The 23,275-nt window shown below is 36.3% G+C and overlaps 1 protein-coding gene across 5 annotated transcripts in view; it reads left to right on the top strand.

Moving 5' to 3' along the window:
* The window catches only part of LOC120531702 (methyl-CpG-binding domain protein 5-like), a 229,368-nt gene that overhangs the window by 90,781 nt on the left and 115,312 nt on the right, over positions 1-23,275 (top strand). For all 5 annotated transcript variants that reach the window (XM_039757354.1, XM_039757353.1, XM_039757352.1 and 2 more), the window contains 2 exons: positions 12,251-12,947; positions 19,243-19,345. In XM_039757354.1, the coding sequence (XP_039613288.1) occupies positions 12,835-12,947; positions 19,243-19,345 (216 nt within the window). In that variant the 5' untranslated portion in view covers positions 12,251-12,834. The remainder of the gene's footprint in view (positions 1-12,250; positions 12,948-19,242; positions 19,346-23,275) is intronic.

The raw sequence follows: 23,275 nt of genomic DNA, 5'->3' as shown, positions 1-23,275 counted from the left end.
TTTGAATTAACTGTTGTTTAGGTCATCACATATATAGCATAGAACTTAAAGATCATACTGAAGGGCAATTAAAAAATGAATAAATAAAATGAAGTTGTGAACTTTTGCAGGATCTGTAAAAACACTAAATTCTCTGTACATATGAAAACTTTTTACTTGCCTTGCTTTTTTCCAACATTGGTACTCTAATAATTAGAATAACAATTATTTACAGTAAGTTTAATTGCTCTTTTTAAAATTGAGACTTTTTTGTAGTTGTCAGGTATTAACACTAGCAATAACATTTACAAATGGATTTTTTTTCGGGTTGTTGAGCTTACTGCTACTTTAAATAAAATTTTAAGATGTGTCCTAGTAGAAACATAATATATAAAAAATGTTTCAGATAGCCATTTACACTGAAGATTGTACTGTGTCATTAGGTTAATCTGCTGAGCACTCTCAAATCCAGTGGTTCACACAGTACTCTACATCATGTCTCTTTTTGTGATGTGATGTATTTGTTTTTGCTGAATCTTTAGATAGGCTGTTCACCTATTTCTCACGAACCATAAAGCATAGCAAAAACCATAGTATAGTTCAGTGTTCTGCAAGTCAAAAATGTGGAATCTGTATGAGATAAAGTAAACTCCAGTACTAAAACGATTATAAGGCTGTAACATCTTAACTTACAGCATTAAAACTTTTTAGCTATAAATAAAAAATTGGTAGTTGAATTGCCAAAAAGACACACAAACATCTATATATATAATTCACTAAGGCAAGACAACCATGGAAAGCACGCCGGAAGGGGCGTGGATTCACTAAGCCGCCGACAAGTGAGACACCTATGGCGCATGAAGGAAGGAGCCAAGCCCATCCAACTCCAAGCCCATTGGATACGATGACGACTCGCAGGGCCACGCCCACCAACTCGGACGAGACGACACAGAAAAAATGATGTCATTTATATTCGTCTGTCGTAGAGGCCACATGCAGTGCAGGTCAGGTTAATGTCATGCATCTCCGAGCTACGTTGACTGTTCATAGAGGATTGTTTCTCGCGGAGATGAATTGGATCGCTAAAAAAATCGTTTACAACTAAGGTTAAAGCACAATGAAGTAAGCAGTCTTTAAAAATTGACTTTTCGGTTACGACGCACGACCACGTGCACCATTGCAAACTGTTTTACACACTACATACAGCTATTCGCATCCTCGACAAACATGTGTCTTCTTAGATGCTCCTGCAGGAACACGTAAGACGTTTTCCTGCCCACCAACACTCCTTTTTCACCGGCCGGCGTCTACCCTCGCTCTCTAGGCATTCACACTGTCTGCCCATTTGCCCGGACGCAAAAACGCACCGACCACCCAGTTAGTCCCTTTCGTCTGTGGTAAGAGTCCACATGCACGTCTGAGCCACGCAGCGTTTGTTATGCCGCGGGTTCACTATTGTGTTGTATTTTGCTTTCTCCAGAGTTCCATCTTTTCATTCGCTTACTGTTGTATTCTCACACCAACCCATTTTAGACAAACGCGTCTTTCCAGAAGTGTTTAGCATTCAATAAATAATTATGCATGACATTGAGCATGTGTCTACCCGGCGTGGGTAAGCCGTTGAACCCCATTCGGGCTGCAAACCGTGGAATTCCCACTAAGTGCGACTCATACACTCCCACTACTTACGTCCCAACCCTTTGTACACACCCCCCTCCCACCTTGCTACTACCGTGGCCAGGTGTCTTAGTGGATTATATATAGAAAAGCAGCCAGATCCGCACAGAGCAATGAAAAGTCTACGTCAGTCACACGTACATCTGGACTGTATAAAGACGACGACTTAAGTGATGAGTTGGAGGTGGGTACATGAGCGGGCAGTGCATACTGAACAAAAAATCAGCAGACTAACATGACGGACGGAGCTGAATGGACGTCCTTCTCCTCTCCTCCCGTTCCAACATCCGCGCCGTGCACCCCCATCCCTCCGTCTGGCAGGAGGAGGCGCGAGGACGGTCCGCCAGTTTTTCAGTCACGGACAATTGTGTGCTGGTTCGTTCCGTGCATTGTTACAATGTTACTTTTCTTGCTGATTTATTACATTACCGATTTAAATGTTACTTTTCTCCCTGTGCTTAAAAATCATTAAAAAACCGGCCTGATTATGCGGCGTATGGTACGCCGCGGGTTGGCTAGTCTAAAATAATAAATGTAAAATAATACTATAAATAGTTTGGAAAATGTGTAGAGTTTTAATATTAGTATATTGTTCTGATATATTTTCATATTTATTATTACAGTTTCTGGACATTTTATTGCCATCCAACTTTAAGTTATGGTTTGATTTGTCATATGAATCTTTGATTTTGCTTCATTATTACTCAACTATGATGCCTGGAGGTACTTTTGTCCATGCCCATAAAATTACCTGTTATGTTAAGTGGCTTGTTTTTTAACTGAAAATACGTTTTTGAAGCTGTATCAACTTCTTTTGTCAAAACATTTGTTACTTCTGAGAGAGACTTTTTAATGTGTTTTATGTGCACATTTCCTTTGTTAGTAAATTTTCTAATTACAAAACAAAAAGGTCAACACATAAAATGTCACAGACATACACCTAGTTAGTTTATTATTAGTGAAGCTTTATTGGATAAATCAAATAACAATGGCAGAACTCAAAATATTTTAATTCTCCATTGTAGAAGAAGATCCATTGAACACTTCAAAATACATGCACAAAACCTTTACAACTGTATGTCCGATCTTTAGGTTATGTTACATCATCCTGGCTTTCTAGTTAATGAGAAGTTTTGTTAAGGGTTTTGCATTTAGAGGGGGGTAGAGGTTGGGGCCATTTTAAGGAGATTAAATTTAAAACTTCTGCAACATGTCCTTGGAGTGTCTGCCATCTCCTATCACCACTAAATTGTTAGTGTTGCATGACATAAGTAACCCACAGCACACCAGTAAAATCAATTCTGTTACTTCATTTATATCACTAAGGAACACAATGCATTTTTAAAAATGAGACATGCTGAATATTTTTGTGCCTGTGGATACATGAAAATGCACCATATATTATAATATACAAGATATTAATGCTTCACCCCGCAGAATACACAGCTTGAGAAGCCTTAACTTGCTATCTCGTAGCTACCACTGTTTCCTGTTTCTTGCACTTGAGACATAGCTAGTGCATGCATGCTCCAGTTGGTGTGGGAAAATGTACACAATTTTGTCACTTTCTTTGATACATTTTTTAGGTTTGCAATCATAATTTCCTGAGTGGAGACTGCACTACTAATTAACTACAATACAAAGCTCGTTAAAATCCCTGCACTTGGCAGAAAATATATATTTTTTTTTTTTTGCTTTTTTCTGTTCACTGGTTTTAATGCATGTCAAAATTGAGCATCAATACACAGAAAAACAACATGAAAAATAAACTGATGTTAGGGAGTGCTTCTTCGTATACATTGGTAAGAATCAGGCATTAGTATCAAGATTGTCTGCAAGTGTTTTTTTCCTCTTTATGGATAATTGTTTTCCATGATTTAGTTCTCTGAAAATTAGTTTTTATTGTTTGTTTTTTGGGGTGAGGGTGTAGAAATTAATAATGTGCACTTAAAGTAAAAAAGCTCTCCGTCTAAATGATTTTTCTTTTACTATTCATTAAGTTTGTGCAATCATTTAACCCTTATCTGTCTTAGAATCAAAATTTCAGTGTCAAGGGTTTTTACTTTAGCTAACCGTAACATCAAAACTACAGTACCTTTAACACATTTCTTGATTATAACAAGACCTAGCGTTTGGTCACTAAAGTATGTACTATTTGGAAATGGGAGAATAAGAGTAAAAAACCTTCCACGTAGATTTCAAAGTAAATGAATTAACAAAAGTTGTATAGCAGTTGCAGTTAGGAGTACTTAGTCAGTCTTAGAGGGGCAGCAATATCAGCACAACTACTTAATTGGTGAAAATATTTTGCCCTCATTAAAATTCAAGAAAGGTTGCCGGTGACCTTGTTTGCCAGATATTTCCTGAAAATTTGTTGTGTGGCTGGTTTAGACAAATAGTTTTTTCCCCTGCGCCCCATTATACTTTGCAAGGCCGGCATGACATCATGGAGTTGCAGTAGCCATGCACAGAACTTTCACTAATTTGCGTTATAATGTACAATAGACTGACCGCGTGTTACTGTTAAACCATACCCACAGAGCAGCTTTGGCTTCCCTGTATCTTCAGACTAAAGTTAAAATCTTTAATGTAATTGTTCTTTTGGTTTTCCTGTTATACAATAAATCACTTTCTTTCCAAGGTCTTTCTTATTTATAAACTGCTCAAAAGAATTAAAGGAACACTTTGAGATTTCAATGGGAAAAAATCATACTGGATATCTATACTGATATGGACTGGGTAATGTGTTAGGAATGAAAGGATGCCACATTGTTTGATGGAAATGAAAATTATCAAGTTACAGAGGGCTGAATTTAAAGACACCCTAAAAATCAAAGTGAAAAAATGATGCGGCAGGCTAGTCCATTTTGCTGAAATTTTATTGCAGCAACTCAAAATCGTACTCTGTAGTTTGTATGGCCCCCACATGCTTGTATACATGCCTGACAACATCGGGGAATGCTCCTAATTAGACAACAGATGATGTTCTGGGGGTCTCCTTCCACATCTGTACCAGGGCATCACTGAGCTCCTGGACAGTCTGAGGTGCAACGTGGCGGCATCGGATGGACTGAAACATAATGTCCCAGAAATGTTGTTATATTGAATTTAGGTCAGTCAAGCATGGGGGCCAGTCAATGATATCAATTCCTTCATCCTCCAGAAACTGCCTGCATACTCTCACCACATGTGGCTTGGCATTGTCGTGCACCAGAAGGAACCCAGGACCCACTGCACCAGCATAGGATCTGACAATGGATCCAAGGATTTCATCCAGATACCTAATGGTAGTCAAGGTGCCGTTGTCTAGCCTGTAGAGACGTCTGTCACATGTGCTCAGGGTGAACCTGCTCTCATCTGTGAAAAACACAGGGCACCAGTGGTGGACCTGCCAATTCTGGCCAAACGAGCTCCACAGTGCCGGGCAATGAGCACAGGGCCCACTAGAGGACGTTGGGCCCTCAGGCCACACTCAAGTCTGTTTCTGATTGTTTGGTCTGAGACATTCACACCAGTGTCCTGCTGGAGGTCATTTTATAGTGCTCTGACAGTGCTCATCCTGTTCCTACTTGCCCAAAGGAGCAGATACTGGTCCTGCTGATTAAGGACCTTCTACAGCCCTGTCCAGCTCTTCTAGAATAACTGTCTAGTGAAATCTCCTTCATGCCCTTGAGACTGTGCTGAGAGACACAGCAAACCTTCTGGCAATGGCACATATTGATGTGCCATCCTGGAGAAGTTGGACTACCTGTGCAACCTCTGTAGGGTCCAGGTATTACCTCATGCTACCAGTAGCGGCACTGACCATAGCCAAATGCATAACTAGTGAAAAAACAGTCAGAAAAGGTGAGGAGGGAAAAATGTCAGTGGCCTCCACCTATTAAACCATTCATGATTTGGGGGTCATCTCATTGTTGCCCCTCTAGTGCACCTGTTGTTAATTTCATTAATACCACAGCAGCTGAAACTGATTAACAACCCCCTCTGCTACTTAACTGACCAGATCAATAGCACAGAAGTTTCATTGACTTGATGCTACAGTCTGATTAAAAAGTGTTCCTTTAATTTTTGAGAAGTATATAATTTCAAAAAATTACTGTTTCAACTAACATTAATGGCTTAATGGGGAACTTATTTAATTTGCTTTTCTCCTTTCATATAGTAATATTGATATTGATTTTATGCAAGTATTGATCATTTTGTATTAATAGTTATTTTTCATTTGGTAATTGTTGGGAACTACTATATTGGATATAATTTTCAAAAATGTTGTTTAAGAAAATCGAATAAGTTAGTCACAGACTCTCCATCACTCACACACATCAAATGATGACATTTTTGCATCACTTGAATTGGTACCTGCTGTATATATAAGCTATTGAGCCTTTACAGGCCTGTTTGTACTTCATTTTTGAAACCAGTAAAGTACTGTTAATAAGAGTAATACAGCAGCTGTACAGATTTTCTGTGGTTACTTATTGTAGTGTTTTCTCTTTGTTGTAAAATAAACTCAAAATAACAAAAATCATTAAATTGGTAAGCTGATTGTTTTAAATGTAGATAAATATAGAGTTAAGTACATTTTTATTTTTTGATTGCCTTGAACTCAATTATTCTGCATTAATTTATTTTTGTCCCATATAAGATGAGATAAGTTAAACTGTTTTCTGTGTCTGTTGAGTGTGTGTGGTGTTTTTTTTAGTTTAATGGCTGAACTTGAGACTTTTAAAGTAATGTGTTGTTTGTCTTATTTATCTCCTCCATTTTACTGCTTTTAATTTTTTATGTGTCTTTGAATACTGTATACTGCAAAAAGGACCTCCTGTCTGTCTGTGTGTCTGCCTGCCTGTGTGCATGAAACAACTTGGCTTAAAAGACTTATTGCCTTATTGTCCCACTTATTCTTCAAGGAAATTTACCAGGAAAGTTCATTTTCATTGTGACATGTCAAAGCGAGTGCACTGTACACATTTTTTGAAATTTCAAAAGCTCTTTTCAAACTCTAAAATATTAAAAACAAAAATTACTCTTGGTAACTATATATTTTTTAGATTTTCATATTTTAATCCCCCTACAAATGATGGTAAAACTGAACCACTGGCAGAGTTGTGGAGATTATAACTGCTTGGGCTTGTAATAAACCCCTACCTCAGTAACTTACTTCTCCTGCTCTTTTAAATTTTGGCAGCAAAGGTTTACAGTATGTAATGACTGTGACTGTCAAAGTGAAAGCACAATCAACATTATATTATGCAGAAGTAAATGAAAGTGGGAATGAAGTCTCTAGTTGTGGCTCTTTGACAATGTTATGTGTTCAGTGAATAACCTTGTACTCAGGATTAAAACACTTAAAAACCTCATGGCTGCATTATCTGCAAGTCATAATGATTCTGTCTTTCTTTGACTCTACAGTATAATGTATGGGCAATGTCCCAAAATAACTTTCTATACATCAATGGGCCATTTCAGCCAACAATATATCTTTCAAGAAATGTTGTGTTTGAGAATTTTAAACTTCAGACCTTTCCCATCCAACAACTAACATTAGCACATCAATTACGCTTTTTTTCTTTTTACCCTACTAGCACATGTAATTACTTTCTGTTATCACATTAGTTTTGAATACAACTCACTGTTGCAAGAATCTACATATATAAAAGTGAATTTATGTGTTTGTGTGTGTATGTATGTTCCAGCATCACTTCTGAACGGCTGAAGCAATTTTCATGATACTTGATACACATGTTTCTCATTGGTCGACTAAAAATACTGTAGTGTATTGTAGTGTAGTGTAATCAACCCTAACCCACCCCTTTCTGGATAGGGTGGGGGTGATCTTGCGGTCTTGTATACATGTTGTCATTCAGTTGACACTCGGAACAACCACCAGAGGGCAAACTTGAGGAGACCGCCCCCATTCTTTATGTTTGAGCACCACCGCACACCTGTTGCTTTTGAAATTAAATAGAGTAGGCCGGGTTGGCAACCCAAATGTTTTTGGGACTCATTCTGTCTTTGTGACTTGAGCTGTCATATATACCAGTTATGGCGCACTGCGCAATAACGTGCAGTGAATACATTTGACTTGAACATTCATTGTTTTCATCCTCTTTCTCTGTATGTTTAGCATTCATTTGCTCAGAGGTTGATGCGCTCACTGCTTCCTGAGCTGCTTTTCTTTTCTCCACTCTAGCGTCCAGCTTCTTCTCTTCTTTCATCGGCATCTTTTAGCGTTAAAACTGATTAAGTCAGTGTTTCTTTTGCAATTACTTAGTACATTTTCTTAAATCTTTCACTTAAGCTGGCACTTAAGTCTTCAATCTGCCTCAAGAATGATTTAAGATATGTAGAGGTAGGGGAAGTGACGGCGAAGGTGGGTAGGGATGAGAACAGCACCCATACACATGTGCCGTACGGCCACCCTGCTGCCACTGCCGAGAGTTAATTCTACAATAAAATAAAATAAAAATAAAAAGAGGAATAATCTTGGAGGTCAATCATCACCCCAAAAGCAGATAGTAGACGTCACGTAATATATGTGTATCAAATTTCAGGTCAGTAGTGCAAACAGGTGATTTAAAATCCTGGACAGACAAATGAACAGCCACAGTCGCATATTATATATAAAGATGTATACATATGTGTATATTTTATATATAAAGCAGGCTGTAACAATCTTGCGGTCTTGTATGTATGTTATCATCCAGTTGACCCTCAGAATGTTTCTGGTGTGCTCCGTGAAACCAATCGACATTTTTATCATGAAACATCCATAGTATTATTTGTTTGTCATTTATTCTTTGTTTTTGTTAACTGTATTTTCATCTTGCATTATTCTTATTGTAACAATATTGTAGTGGTAAAAGAATTTAATCAGCCTAATAATATTAATTTCATTGACTTTTTTATGTTGTCAAAAATTCTGCATGTAAAAACTTATTGTTGCACCACAAAACAAAATTAATCTATCAAAAAACCTTAAAAAGGCACCGCTTTGCCCATTGTTTTTACACTACTTAGAATGTATTTCACAATTATATTTTGATTAAAATAGGCCATCTATTATTCGATGGATCTATCATCCGAATTACACAATTGAGAAGGCAGCAAAAAAAATATGAAGTGTGTGATACATACAAGCATATTCATAAGTGCAGCTACTGCGGAAACAAAGCACATAGTGGAAAAAGTCAATGTCACGCTAAAGGAAGACAGTGTAAAAAAAAAAAAAAACCTGTGCATGCAGTGTGTCACGTCTCAGATAAAGAGGAAGAGAAGCTGTTTGTTGATGCAGTAAGGAACGAATCGATGAATGAAACCTGTTATCTTTACAACGATTGACAAAAATGGAATGTAACATGAACACAACACATCCTACAAATACGAACCTGATTGAAAGAAATAATGATAATCAAATCCTTGATGACAGCAACACTAATAACATTCATAACACTCACAAAACAATTACTGTATATTGACAGTCATGTTACGTTATTTTTAAAATGTTCCCTTTTTTTTTTCATAACTTCTTTAACTCACTACTTCTCCACTGCGAAGCGCGGGTATTTATTTATATTTATATATAATATATATATATATAATATATATATATATATATATATATATATATATATATATATATATATATATATATATATATATATATATATACCCCAATCCACATACTCTCAAATAGATAAACCACACACCGTGGCACAATGGTAGAGGCTTCGCCTGTAGCGCCGACGTCCGAGGTTCGATTCCCGAGAGGGGGTGCACTGAGTATGTACGCGCGCTTCCCGATTCATTTTACCCTCGCATCCCCTTGGTTTCAGACGTATGAAAAAATATGCGGTTAACGCAGAAAGACAGATCACCAATTGAAGCTTTAAGAATAATGGATACAAAACGCGTTCCTAATGCTGATCGGAGGCAAATTTCATTTCAAAAGACTACCCGACGGAAGCCTTGATAAAAGCGTGGTTTTGTGCAAACTGTCCAAATACGAACCTGATTGAAAGAAATTATAATCAAATCCTTGATGACAGCAACACTCATAACGGTCACAAAACTATTACATTCACAATCATGTTACGTTATTTTTAAAATGTTTCCTTTTCTTAGCACAAGCACAGCTGAGAAGCTTCAATGCATGTACTCCATAACGCGTTAAAAAAATAACGCATTTAATCACACTTTCAATTCCAAGCAAAGGCGAACTTTTGTCAATGCATGATTTCCTGGTACATCGATTACTTTGATGCACACATCAGAGCTACAGAAATGTTAGAGTCAGAATAAAGCGCGTTCCTACGACTGATAAGAGGAAAATTTCATTTCAACAGACTACCCAACGGAAGCCTTGATAAAAGCAAGGTTTTGTGCACACTGAAAAGCAAGCAAAATTAGATGCATTACAGAAAGCGGACTTTGTGGCTCTTACTGGGGATCATTGGACTTCCGTGACCGTTAGTAATTCTAATTACATCTAATTCCAAAATGTTCAATGATCACACTGTTTTATCCTAATGTGCAAAATAATTTTGGCTAAGGTTACTCAGAGTTTAAAGGTGAAGCTGGTCAAATTACCTTTTATTTTTCTGCCTTATTTTTTTAAGAAGAAAAACTGCACTTTATGTTGAAATTTTTATTATTATTTAAAGACAATACCATTCTGAAAATGTACTTAAAGTAATTAAAATACCACTTTATTTTTAAGTCTGTCCAATTTTAGCCAAGGATGATATTTTTGTTTTTGTTTTGAATTGAAATGCAGTTTAAAAGCATTTTTTTTTTTCAGAAATTAAAAGAGCTTGAGTTTACAATATTCATGTCCATGTCTATTATTTGATTCTGTCGCCCACTAAAACCCTTTTAAAAAAAAAAAACATTTGCGCTTTGGGGCAAATTTTCATGTGTGATTACATACGATTAATTAAGATTAATTATTACACAGCCTCTAATTAATTTTTTTAATTGAGTCCCACCCCTAATATATATGTAGATATATATATATGTAGATTTGTGTGTATATATATATATATATATATATATATATATCTATATATCTATATATATGTAGATTTGTGTGTATATATATGTAGATATGCATATATATGTAGATATGCATATATATATAATGTGTGTGTGTGTGTATGTATATGTATATATGTATTATATGTATATGTATGTATATACAGTGGTGTGAAAAACTATTTGCCCCCCTCCTGATTTCTTATTCTTTTGCATGTTTGTCACACAAAATGTTTCTGATCATCAAACACATTTAACCATTAGTCAAATATAACACAAGTAAACACAAAATGCAGTTTTTAAATGATGGTTTTTATTATTTACGGAGAAAAAAAAATTCAAAACTACATGGCCCTGTGTGAAAAAGTAATTGCCCCCTTGTTAAAAAATAACCTTTGTATTGTTCCTTAAGTGAAAAAATTCAGTCTAGTGTTATTATTAAAATTTGATTTAAACTTTAGGTTAGAATACAAGATTACTCCTAAATACTTTACCTTCCCCTTAACTTTTAAAACTGAGGGATCAGGTTTATTTCTAATACCCTTATTATTTCCATTTTTGCTAACAACTAAGACTTTTGTTTTTTCCTTTTCCTTTTTTCCCTTCCTTCTCATTAATTAAGAAATAGATGTAAGACTAGTAAGCTGAGAGTGTCAGGGTCATCAGGCGCTATAGATAAATAAAGCTGCGTTTCATTTGCATTTCTGTGGTAATTTACTTTGCACCTATACACGTTATAGAGTACCTTTCAAATAATACAGGGAGTAGATCAGAGTATTACATCCATAGGTCTGAATTGCAATATGATTGTTTGGGTGGTAATCACTCATTTGCAAGAAGAAGATCTTAGGCACGTTATAGAGTAACTGTCAAATAATTCAAAGAGTATACATCGTGTTTCGCCCTAATTGGGGCTCATCAGCTGTCAAGTAAGTGAACCAGCCGCTGTGGTGCAACGCCTCAGGTGCTGATGTCAGAGGTTCGATCCCCACAAGGAGAAGCAAGGGTGTGTACACCTGAAGAGCTCCAATTGGGGTGAAACGCATTTTGTGTACTCTTTGTATTATTTAACAGGTACTCTACAGTTCCTATGATCTGCTTCTTGCAACTGAGAGGACATGGCAGGTGTTTGCCGACTAGCTAACTGATCACAAGCATTACCTGGTAGGTGATCACTCAAATAATCAAACTGCAATTCAGACCTATATACACCGTATATGTATATGTGTGTGTGCGTGTGTGTGTGTGTGTATATATATACACAAATACTCAATGATTGCCTGAAAACATTGTTGAATTTGAAACCTTTGAAAGGGTGATGTTAAATACATACAGCTGTATAACAAAACATTTTACATATTTTATTACCATCTTCATTTATTTTATCTTTCCTTTACTTTTGTTATTAATTACATAAAAAGGTGCCAAGTCCAGTAACTGCTGTTTTTTTTACAGTATTTTAACCATTACATTCTCTGCAAATTATAGACCTTTTTTTCATTATTTCACTTTTAGATGAGCGTTGTCTGCCATTTTTAATTGAATTATTTTTCTTTTATAGGTAAGAAGTCATGAGATGTCAACATGGCAAGACATACCTGCATACATGTTATTTTACTGGGAAACTGAAAAGTTAAGGAAGATGATGGGGCACTTTGGGGAAAGAATACAGGAAATTACTGACTTTGAAATACTTCAATAACATGGAGGTCATAAAAGCACATTCGTTGGGCTGCTACATTGAAGTTGGAGTACATTAATTCTCCCCAAAAGAACAGCCTTAAGTATTTTTTTCTGCATCTGACTCAAAAGACATCTAAATTTGAGTCATGTTTATTTTGAATGGCAGAAAGCTAATTTAATCAGTGTAGCATGGAGCCTTGTTTTTACTGAATCTGCTGAGGCATTTGGGTTTATTTTTTCAAGACTATGGTGTGGAATAATCTTCGTGATTAGAGGGACACGAGAATGGAGGATAGCAAAGACTTGATTCCAAACTGACCATCCTTGATGTACAATTTTGTACAGTTTTTTTCAGTAAACTGTACCGCATGGTCCTCTTTTGGAAGACCAAGATGTCATGTAGTCCCAGGACACTGATGGATGTTTGATATATTTTGAAGCATCATTTGCAGAAATAAAACAATGAATGGTGGAAAGGAGTATGAGGGAGGGGACAAAGAAGGAAGCACACCTGCAGCACAAGTTCCAATTGGTTGGCAACGCAAACTAGATCCCAGTGGAGTTGTTTATATAAGGTATGAGATTTTTAATCTATTCCTGTAGCTATAGAACAGAATGCATTATGAAAGATGTTTCATTTACAGTGATATTTTACAAAACACAGTTTATAAAGCATCCTATTTAATAGGGCTGTTGTTTGGTTAAAAAATGTAAATACGATTAATTACACTATTAAAATTTTTAATCAAAGTTAAATAGATTGAACTTTGCTTGTCCCCATGGGGAAGTTTTGCTTTTTACAGGTTGGGAGCAGGCGCTGATTATAGCGTGTTGCCGAACCAGCCACACGTTGAACCACCCGGATTGAGATCTGAGTGCAGCCTGCAATAGGTGACACCTCAACACCACACTGAGGGTTTTTTTTACAGTGGCTGGAGTGCCAATCCTGCCACCAACCCCCGAGCTTTCCCTGCAAGTTGGAGGGCCTGCTTGCAGGACTGGATGCAGATTAACGTCATACCCAGGACAGAGAAATTGAAGTTAAGGACCTTGCTCAGGGGCCCAGTGGAGCAGAGTTGCTTCTAGCGTTTGTGGGATTCGAACCGGCAACCTTCCAATTGCCGGCATAGATCCCTAGCCTCAGAACCACAACTGCACCCATACTGCTATTTACAGAAGCTCTTTAAATAAGTACATAGTAAATAGGTAGGTAAATAAATACACACACTCGCTTTGGTCAGAATACACACTATAATAACCATAAAACAAGAACATTAAAAAAGAAAAATGTACTGACTTCTGACGGTGAGGCATTTCCGTACGTATTGCTGTTGGTATAAAGGAGCCTCAGTGGCATTTCTTGACACACTTCTGCAGAATAATTCTTTGGCTGAAAGTACTCGGTGTGTCAGAGAGAGGATATGCGGCACTGTTCATAATGACACTCTGTTTTGTTTTTTCCTTCACTATACCTCCAGGGGGGTCCAGAGTGCTTCCTATAACTGAACTTACCTTTTTAATTAGCTTGCTGATTCAGTGGATCTTTTTTGAAAAAATATTACCAGGCCTAGTACACAGCAGTGTAGAAAAATGCACTGGCCATCACAGTGTTATAGAGGATGTGAAGGATGTCACTTCCCACATTAAACACAGTCTTCTAATGAAAAAGAGCCTGCTCTGCCCTTTCTTTTATAATTCAACTGTGTTCTGAGACCAGTCCCACCTGTCTTTAATGTGGACCTCCAAGTACCTGTAAGAGTGGACCCACCTATACATTCACTTCTTGAATAGTGACTGGACATAAAGGCCTTTCACCACACCAAAGATCAGTAACCAGCTCCTTGTTTTTGCTGATGTTAAGAAACAGACAATTCTCTCTGAACCAATAAACAAACCTTTCCACCTGACTGTTGTACTCATGTCACATTCCCTTAATCAATACACCCCCTTAGTGCAGAATTATCTGCAAGTGACATGATCTGGTGTTATATTTATAGTCTGAGGTGTACAGAGTGAAGAGAAAAGGAGATTGAACTGTTCCTGGTATTGGTCCAGTGTTGCTCACAACCATATCAGAAACATGGTCCTTGAGTCTCACAAAATGCGTTATCCAGGACACCATAGACTCATCCATCTGCATATCTCTGAACTTAATGCTTAACAGAGATGACTGGATGGTATTGAAAGTACTAGAGAAATCAACAAATGTAATCCTCACAGTACTGACAGCTTTGTCTAGGTGAAAATAAGCCTTGTGGAGCAGATAGATTATTTCATCCTCTGCTCCAATCTTTGTCCAATAGGCAAACTGCAGTGGGTCCAGATAGTCTACTACAGGAGGAATCATGTAGTCCAGGAATATGTTAAGTGCATATTAATTACAATCCATCGTGTTTCTTTAAAGCATATTCATATTTTTCTATAAAGCAGAAATAACTTGGTGATTAATATCTAGTACAAAACAGTTGTAATAATAACATGCTTTTGTGTAATAAGTAAATCAGTTAGTTTATTGTAGTTTTGTGTAACAGAAGCAATACCCAATAACTAACAAACCCTTGTCCCCCAGTGGTTGCTATAATATTTGGGAAAACCAGTATGTATGGTTTGGACTCCTATGTTGCAAGACAACATACAAAAAGCTCAACAATTACACAAACAAATAAATATTAAAAAATAGAAACATAAAATCAGGGTTCAGCTTTTGTGCACAATTGGCACAATTATACAGTGGTGCTTGAAAGTTTGTGAACCCTTTAGAATTTTCTATATTTCTGCATAAATATGACCTAAAACATCATCAGATTTTCACTCAAGTCCTAAAAGTAGATAAAGAGAAACAAGTTAAACAAATGAGACAAAAATATTATTATTATTATTTATTGAGGAAAATGATCGAATATTACATATTTGTGAGTGGCAAAAGTATGTGAACCTCTAGGATTAGCAGTTAGTTTGAAGGTAAAATTTGAGTCAGGTGTTTTCAATCAATGGGATGACAATCAGGTGTGAGTGGGCACCCTTTGTTATTTAAAGAACAGTGATCTATCAAAGTCTGCTCCTCACAACACATGTTTGTGGAAGTCTATCATGGCATGAACAAAGGAGATTTCTGAGGACCTCAGAAAAAGAGTTGTTGATGCTCATCAGGCTGGAAAAGGTTACAAAACCATCTCTAAAGAGTTTGGACTCCACCAATTCACAGTCAGACAGATTGTGTACAAATGGAGGAAATTCAAGACCATTGTTACCCTCCCCAGGAGTGGTCGACCAACAAAGATCACTCCAAGAGCAGGCGTGTAAATAGTGGGCGAGGTCACAAAGGACCCCAGGGTAACTTCTAAGCAACTGAAGGCCTCTCTCACATTGGCTAATGTTCATGTTTATGAGTCCATAATCAGTAGAACACTGAACAACAATGGAGTGCATGGCAGGGTTGCAAGGAGAAAGCCACTGCTCTCCAAAAAAAATTGCTGCTCATCTGCAGTTTGCTAAAGATCATGTGGACAAACCAGAAGGCTATTGGAAGAATGTTTTGTGGACGGATGAGACCAAAATAGAACTTTTTGGTTTAAATGAAAAGCGTTATGTTTGGAGAAAGGAAAACACTGCATTCCAGCATAAGAACCTTATCCCATCTGTGAAACATGGTGGTGGTAGTATCATGGTTTGGGCCTGTTTTGCTGCATCTGGGCCAGGACGGCTTGCCTTCATTGATGGAACAATGAATTCTGAATTATATCAGAGAATTCTAAAGGAAAATGTCAGGACATCTGTCCATGAACTGAATATCAAGAGAAGGCGGGTCATGCATCAAGACAACAACCCTAAGCACACAAGTCATTCTACCAAAGAATGGTGAAAGAAGAGTAAAGTTAATGTTTTGGAATGGCCAAGTCAAAGTCCTGACCTTAATCTAATCGAAATGTTGTGGAAGGACCTGAACTTAGCAGTTAATGTGAGGAAACCCACCTACATCCCCGAGTTGAAGCTGTTCTGTACGGAGGAATGGGCTAAACTTCCTCCAAGCCGGTGTGCAGGAATGATCAAAAGTTACGGAAGCGTTTAGTTGCAGTTATTGCTGCAAAAGGGGGTCACACCAGATACTGAAAGCAAAGGTTCACATACTTTTGCCACTCACAAATATGTAATATTCAATCATTTTCCTTAATAAATAAATGACCAAATATAATATTTTTGTCTCATTTAACTGGTTTCTCTTTATCTACTTTTAGAACTTGAGTGAAAATCTGATGATGTTTTAGGTCATATTTATGGAGAAACATAGAAAATTCTCAAGGGTCCACAAACTTTCAAGCACCACTATATCTCAGGTTGTGATACACATGAGTCCATTCCACAGCTGTTACCTGGAAAGGAAGAGCCATTAATTAGACTGAAAATATATATAAATTAGGATTTTTGATGCCAAAGGATAGGATAGACTGAAAAAAAATATTATTATTGATTACAGTATTATATAGGCTATAATGTTGGCATAATAGGTAACGTACAATTGATTAAACAACAACATATCCTGCCTATATTGGAGGAGATGTGATTGAGGTATCAGGAATTGAGGGATTCCACTCTGTGTCATCTGCTCTTCAGCTGCCGGGACATGATTAGCACTGTCATCATGCTATTTCAATTCAAATAACCCTCCATAGGTGACAGAAAAAGCTTGATGGCAAGTGTATTCATTGCCAGGGAAAGGCAAGACCTTACCTTGACAGCCTGTTAATGTTTCATAATGTTCATTCAGTTCTAATATTCAATATTAAATTATTTATTTTATGATGCAAGATTAAATGTATCTCCTTTTTCCAAAATGCACTTTACAGAAAAGAGGTTACAATAAAGTGCAAAAGAAAGTATATTGGTGAGCAGCAGTGCAAAACTGGTAAGTTTGAGATTTTCTGTATTGTGCAAAGCAGTAAATAAGCATATTTATTGTGAAAATCTCTAAGATGTATTCAAAACACATTAACAAAGCTACAGATCAAAATCCATCCAATTTTCAGGCACATTATAAAGGCAGCAAAGTTTTGCAAAATGATCAAGCTAGTTGTTGAAGTTGCTTCTATTCTTCCATGAATATCATCATCAAACGCATATGAAGATTCTGTGATGTCATGCATTTTTACAAAGTAATCTGGTTTTGTTCACACATGTGCAATCCCAGGAAATTTGCAGGAATTATACTAGATCTTAAATCTTATCTTATACTTATATCTTATACTAGGTCTTAACTTGTCTGAGATTTTTGCATGGGACAGGCACTCCAGCCAAGAAAGGTACTTTAGAATAAACAGGTTCCGAAAATGAATAAATGATTATTTTACTCCATAAGTGTTGTCACAAAGTGAGAGGAAAGTAAATGATTAATTAAGAGAGAGACTTTTTGTGGATGGGATTAAAGATATGCTTATGAGAAACAGACCAAGGTAGTTTGGACATGTAAGGCAAAAAACCGACTGTAATTTTGTGAAGGGATACACCATGATATATTTGAACAGAATGTGTTCCAGAGGGAGGTCAAAGAACATATAGTTGAAAGTAGTGTCAAGTGATATGAAAAGAATGGGTTTTACTCCAAAGCATTCCCAGGACTGTAGATAATGGAGGAAAAGGATTTTTTGATCATTTGGATAACCAAAAAGCTATATTGGAAAATAACATATGCCCATACTTTCATATACATCATCTTAAATCACCTTTACATTTTGTTTCCAGATACCTAGTATTATTTTTTTCCAGTACAATAAGATATGTTACTGCCATTTAAATACACACCCCTGGAGCTATAAGACATAAGTGCTAGCTACTCTTTCTTTCTGTAGAATTGGGCCGAGATTTTCGGATAAATTGTGCATATTATAAGTGAACACTAAATTCAGTCTAGATTGCCTGCTGTGAAAGGCAAGTTGATGCTCGATAAACATTTTAAGAAACACAAGCTTTTATTTGTTCTTTTTTTCTTTACTAGTAATAGCATAACTATCAAGTACCAAGTATTATCATGGTTTTGACAGATTTTCTAGATGCTTCATTTTATTTTTTCTTAATCATTCAAAACTTTGTCAGAATGCTTTTGTATATTTGCAGTATTTTTTTATGCATTCTCTTTCCCACACTAGTAGATTTCCATGTGTTAGTATACCTTTATCTTTCTGTTTTTACTTGTTTAGCTACCAGTCAGTTAAATTTCACTTTTTCTTAAAACCAGCTGAAGGGGATGTATGTCATAACTCTCCATAGTAACTGCAAGGTTATCAAGCAAATCACATCCATTGTTGTTTGCATATAGGTGTATTTTTAAATATCAACTTGCATCACAGCCTCGTAATCACCCTTTTCTCAGCCAGAAGCTTGTTTTTTGTATAAAAGAGGCAACACTACTAACCACTGTACTATTATGCTGCAGAATTTTTGTGCTTATGTCACTTGGATCATTTAGTTCTTCAGGCATTTTGATACAAAAGGTATTCATAATGTTGTAAAAAAAAAAAATTAATATATTTTAAGAATGTATTTTTAGTGCATGTCGACTTAAGTAAAGGCAGTTAATTATTGTGTATGTAATTAAAGTTATAGAATAAAAAAGAATTTTGTTATTAAAAAAACAGTTTCATATATTTATGGGTAATTAATAGTTTTTATTACATTTAAAGTTCATAATCAGTTGAAAAATCACTGTGGTCATATCTAAAGTCAAAGTACCAGAATTGTTTTCTGTTATCATTATATATTTCAAGATTCACTGTGTTGAATTTTAAATCTAAATACTTATACTGTAATGCAACTTAACATCTCTAGCATATTTATTTTGATTTTCTAATAAGTTTTTCCCCAAAATTTTACTTTTAGTCCCAGTGGATCAGTGCTTTCTTGCCTGGAACAGGTTAAAACATACCTGCTTACTGATGGAACCTGCAAATGTGGCTTAGAATGTCCTCTTATTCTCCCCAAGGTATGTACCACTTCCTCTGTAATTATCAATTTTTACATGAAAATTTTTTTCATTTTGGTGGAAGCTTTACATTATATATTCTTGCTCTCACCATGAAACTGTGTCTATTAAGCAAAATATACCACTTTGCATTGATAGGTACAAGTAAATATTAGTAGGTGTCATATCAAATGAAAGTGATACAGCAGATATCTTTAATCTTTTAACATAAATAAAGCAATTATTAATAATAAGAATTGGGAGCATCGCAAAAACTAATACCTTGGTACCAAATCAGTATCAAAATTGTGAAAACTTCATTAACCATAGTAGCTTTTTTGCAGCGTCGCTGGTAAAGAGGGAAAGTCAGTACTGCACTCATGCATGACTGCAAGTATACAAATTATTCTGGAAGGCACAGTAATACATGAGTAAAAACTACATAAAAAAATTGGTGACACAGCACAGCATCAGTGCAAAAGACAAAAGAAAAAAACAAAGCAGTCCTGTCTGGAAATGCTTTGTTTTCAAGTTAGAAGAATTTTAGCACATGATTGCAAGAATCGTGTTTATTAGTATTAAAAATCATTTTAAAAAAAAAAAAAAGAAACTAAAACACACAGGCTTTCATTATTGCCATTTGTTATCCCTTTAGGTAGTTATTTCAGAAATAGATTCATGCATACTTTGAGAGAAGTGGTGGAAAGCAAGGAAGTGCAGTTACTTACTTTCTTTCTGGACTTTTGTACATTTTCCATGCGTCTGTACTTTACTTAAATATTATTTTGCTGTGGATGTTTTTGACTTTTACTCCATTACATTTTACAGCTAATATCTTGACTTTGACTCCACTATATATTTGTTCATGGCAATGTGTTACATTTTACAGTAGCATAAACGGTTTGTTCTTTTGAAAGAATCTTGTATTGAGTTAATGGATTGATTTGTAAGCAGAGCTCCACAGGAGTGTTAAAACACATACATGACGGTGTCAGCTTCTTTTGTCTGCAGCAGTGTTTCTTAAGCTATGGGTTGCAGACATGTTGCCACATAATCGTGTTGTAAAATTAAGCAAGTTTGTCCAAGCGCGAATTCTGTATCGAGTGATATGCCACCCGCTATCTCTTGTACTGTTTGTGGCAATTCAGTGCATGTTAAACAATGTTGTTGACGCATCACCATTTCCATGGCACTAAATATATTAACCATTCCTACCTTCCATCTCACATCCAGTGAAATGATCAAAGAGAGATGACTGACTACAAAGACAAATATAAGAAAATGAGAAAGAGGTGGAAATGACAGATGAGCTTGGGAGGTGAAGGGACTGTGGCGCTGGTTTGAAATGTTGAAATGAAAATAGTAGGTGCAGCTCAAGAATGTCACATTGTTTAGAGCTTTGTGATGGGTGAGTCAATAAAGTGAGGGTATATATAGTGCTGTGTCAGTGTTTTATACTAAATGCAGTTTCACTGATCATTAATACCTGGCTGGTTCCACGTTATATGTTTGCCTTTACTGCATACATTGAATCTAAACCTGCAACTGAGATGCAAAGAAAGCTTTTTGTTAAGTTTTAGATGCCCTGGTGAGGAAGAATTCCTTCTTGCCTCACTATTTTAAAGTAGTTCAATAAATATCAGTCTACTGGTAGTGTGAAAGACATGTCAAGGGTGAGACAAGGAGTAGACATTCAGCACGATGTTAGTCAGTAGAGTTAAACATTTCAAATTGGACTATTCACTGAATTATTCAGCCAGGTTTATCCTTTCACCCGAATCAAAAACACATACCTGTAGTGTTTTTTGTTTTTTTTTTGGTTAATTGAACTGTTAAATGGAAAGCAGAACATTTTAAACTAATTGCAAAGTAATTTAGAAAAACATACCATTAATGGTTTCAGGAAAGCATTATTATTTATGTTGTTTAAGACAATATAAATAAGCTAGATTGATTTTTTTTTTTAACTTCTTCATGCCTTAACCAGTGTCTTGAGTCAAATGACAGACTTTGTTATATCTTTTCTCAAAAAAAAAACCAAGAGATTAAAAAAAATTTCTTGGCTATCACTACAAACTACCTGGGTTAGATAACACATAAAATATATAATTTATGGTTGGAGTATTTGTTTAAAGAGGTTGTTTAAGTGAAATTATCTTGGAATTCACTAATTCAACAGTACAGTTATAATAATGTTTGAAGTTTTATTAGTATTGTTTTTAAGCAGTTTTTTCAGTTACTGAAGAGAAAATGTCAGAGAATAAATTTGGAATGTGCACATGGTAGAATAAATCAGGTAATTCATGATGGTATCATCCTTTATAAAGCCTATGCTGAAATGCCCTCAAGATTATAACATATCCCAATTTGTTGTTATACTGGGGGTATCCCCATGTCCGTCGCACATTAAAATTCTAGCTTGCATTGTATTTTTATATTTCTGAATGCCAATACATGCTAAATATTCCACTATTTGTAAGCAGATGTTACTATTAATATTTATTTAATTCATATTATTTTACAGAAGAAAGCACAATATTGTTAACTTGAATAAAAAAGGAACCTTTAATAAAAAAATTTGAATGGAATTTCTGTTTTTGCTATGGTATCAAATTAGTATCCAGTATCATAAAATTATAAAGGTCCTGGTATCGAATACAAAAATCCTGACATTGTAACAACCCTGGAAAGATTATTGTTCTGTGTCTGAATTAATTTTATATTCTTTATAGATGCAAATCATTTGTGCATCATTAAATGTCACAATCTGTATCTGATGTATAAAATATGTTTTAGTTTCCTTTTAAGAGGACCAATGCTGCATATTTGCACTGAAGAACTTACTTTGGTTTTTACAGTTTATATCATCTACCTGTTGCTACTCAGGATTAGAAACTAGTTGGACCCTCAGTTTCTTATATGGGTTATATTATTAATTGTTACAGCAATTCTGTCATTACATGTGCCAGGTTATAGTAGCTACCCGCTCTGACAGTGATCCCTTGCGCCTTTCCCTGACCACCCAAGCACAAAGCAGAGGTGCTGTTTGCACTGCTCAGTTGTCAAGTGCACCATAGGACTCATCAAATATGGGTGGAAGTGTATGGATGTGCCAGGTGGGAGGCTGTTATACTAACCCAAGAAGGTCTACACCATTGTGAGTGAATGCAGTGCCACATTATATAATATGGCACAGCATAATAATCTTCCACCCCTAACCACTTACTGAGGCCCTTCCTGCTGTGAGAGAGCATGAGGATGTGATGCATCATTTATGAAATCAAAAACCGGTGCACAGGTATATTTTCTGGCAAGTTTTATGAAATGACTCTGTGAAGGATGGCCGGCTATATATTCCGTGACCACACCTCCAAGCTGCCAGATGGAGCCCTCCCAGCGGCATGGAAGTTCCCCAATTTCCAGCAGAGCCTCATGGACGTTGTAGTTTTTATGGACAGCCCTGCTGGATACCATAGGGGCCGCCAGGAGCCGCTATAGGGAGGCTTGGGGAGTACTACATGCCCTATAACCCTGAAGTACATCCTGATCACGTGAACAGTAGGAACAACGTATTTCCGGGGTGAAGAAAAAGACTTTGTATCCAACCCGGAAGTGATAAGGAATCTCATGGACTGTAGGGTGGATTCACTTCCGGGTCAGATGATTTAAAAGCACCATGGGAAGTCCCAGACGCTGAGCTGAGCTGGGTGGTAGGGGGGCAACGCGTCTGGGAGTGGAGGATTGTTTATTGAATTATTGTATGGCAGTAGTGTGGAGTGGAGGGTGCTTGGTGCACATTATTATAATAAAAATAAGAATTATTGGACTTTTACCTGGTGTTTGGCGTGGTACCTGAGGGTTCAAGGAATCAATAGCGCCCCCTACTGCTACAGACTCATATTTCTATGAACATGAAGACAAGTATTGATTAGCGAAATTCTCCAAAGGGGG

This window comes from Polypterus senegalus, chromosome 6, assembly GCF_016835505.1.
Source record: "Polypterus senegalus isolate Bchr_013 chromosome 6, ASM1683550v1, whole genome shotgun sequence".
NCBI classification, from domain to species: Eukaryota; Metazoa; Chordata; class Cladistia; order Polypteriformes; family Polypteridae; genus Polypterus; species Polypterus senegalus.
The sequence above is the reverse complement of the archived record's forward strand: the minus strand, read 5'-3'. Positions and strand labels throughout refer to the sequence as shown.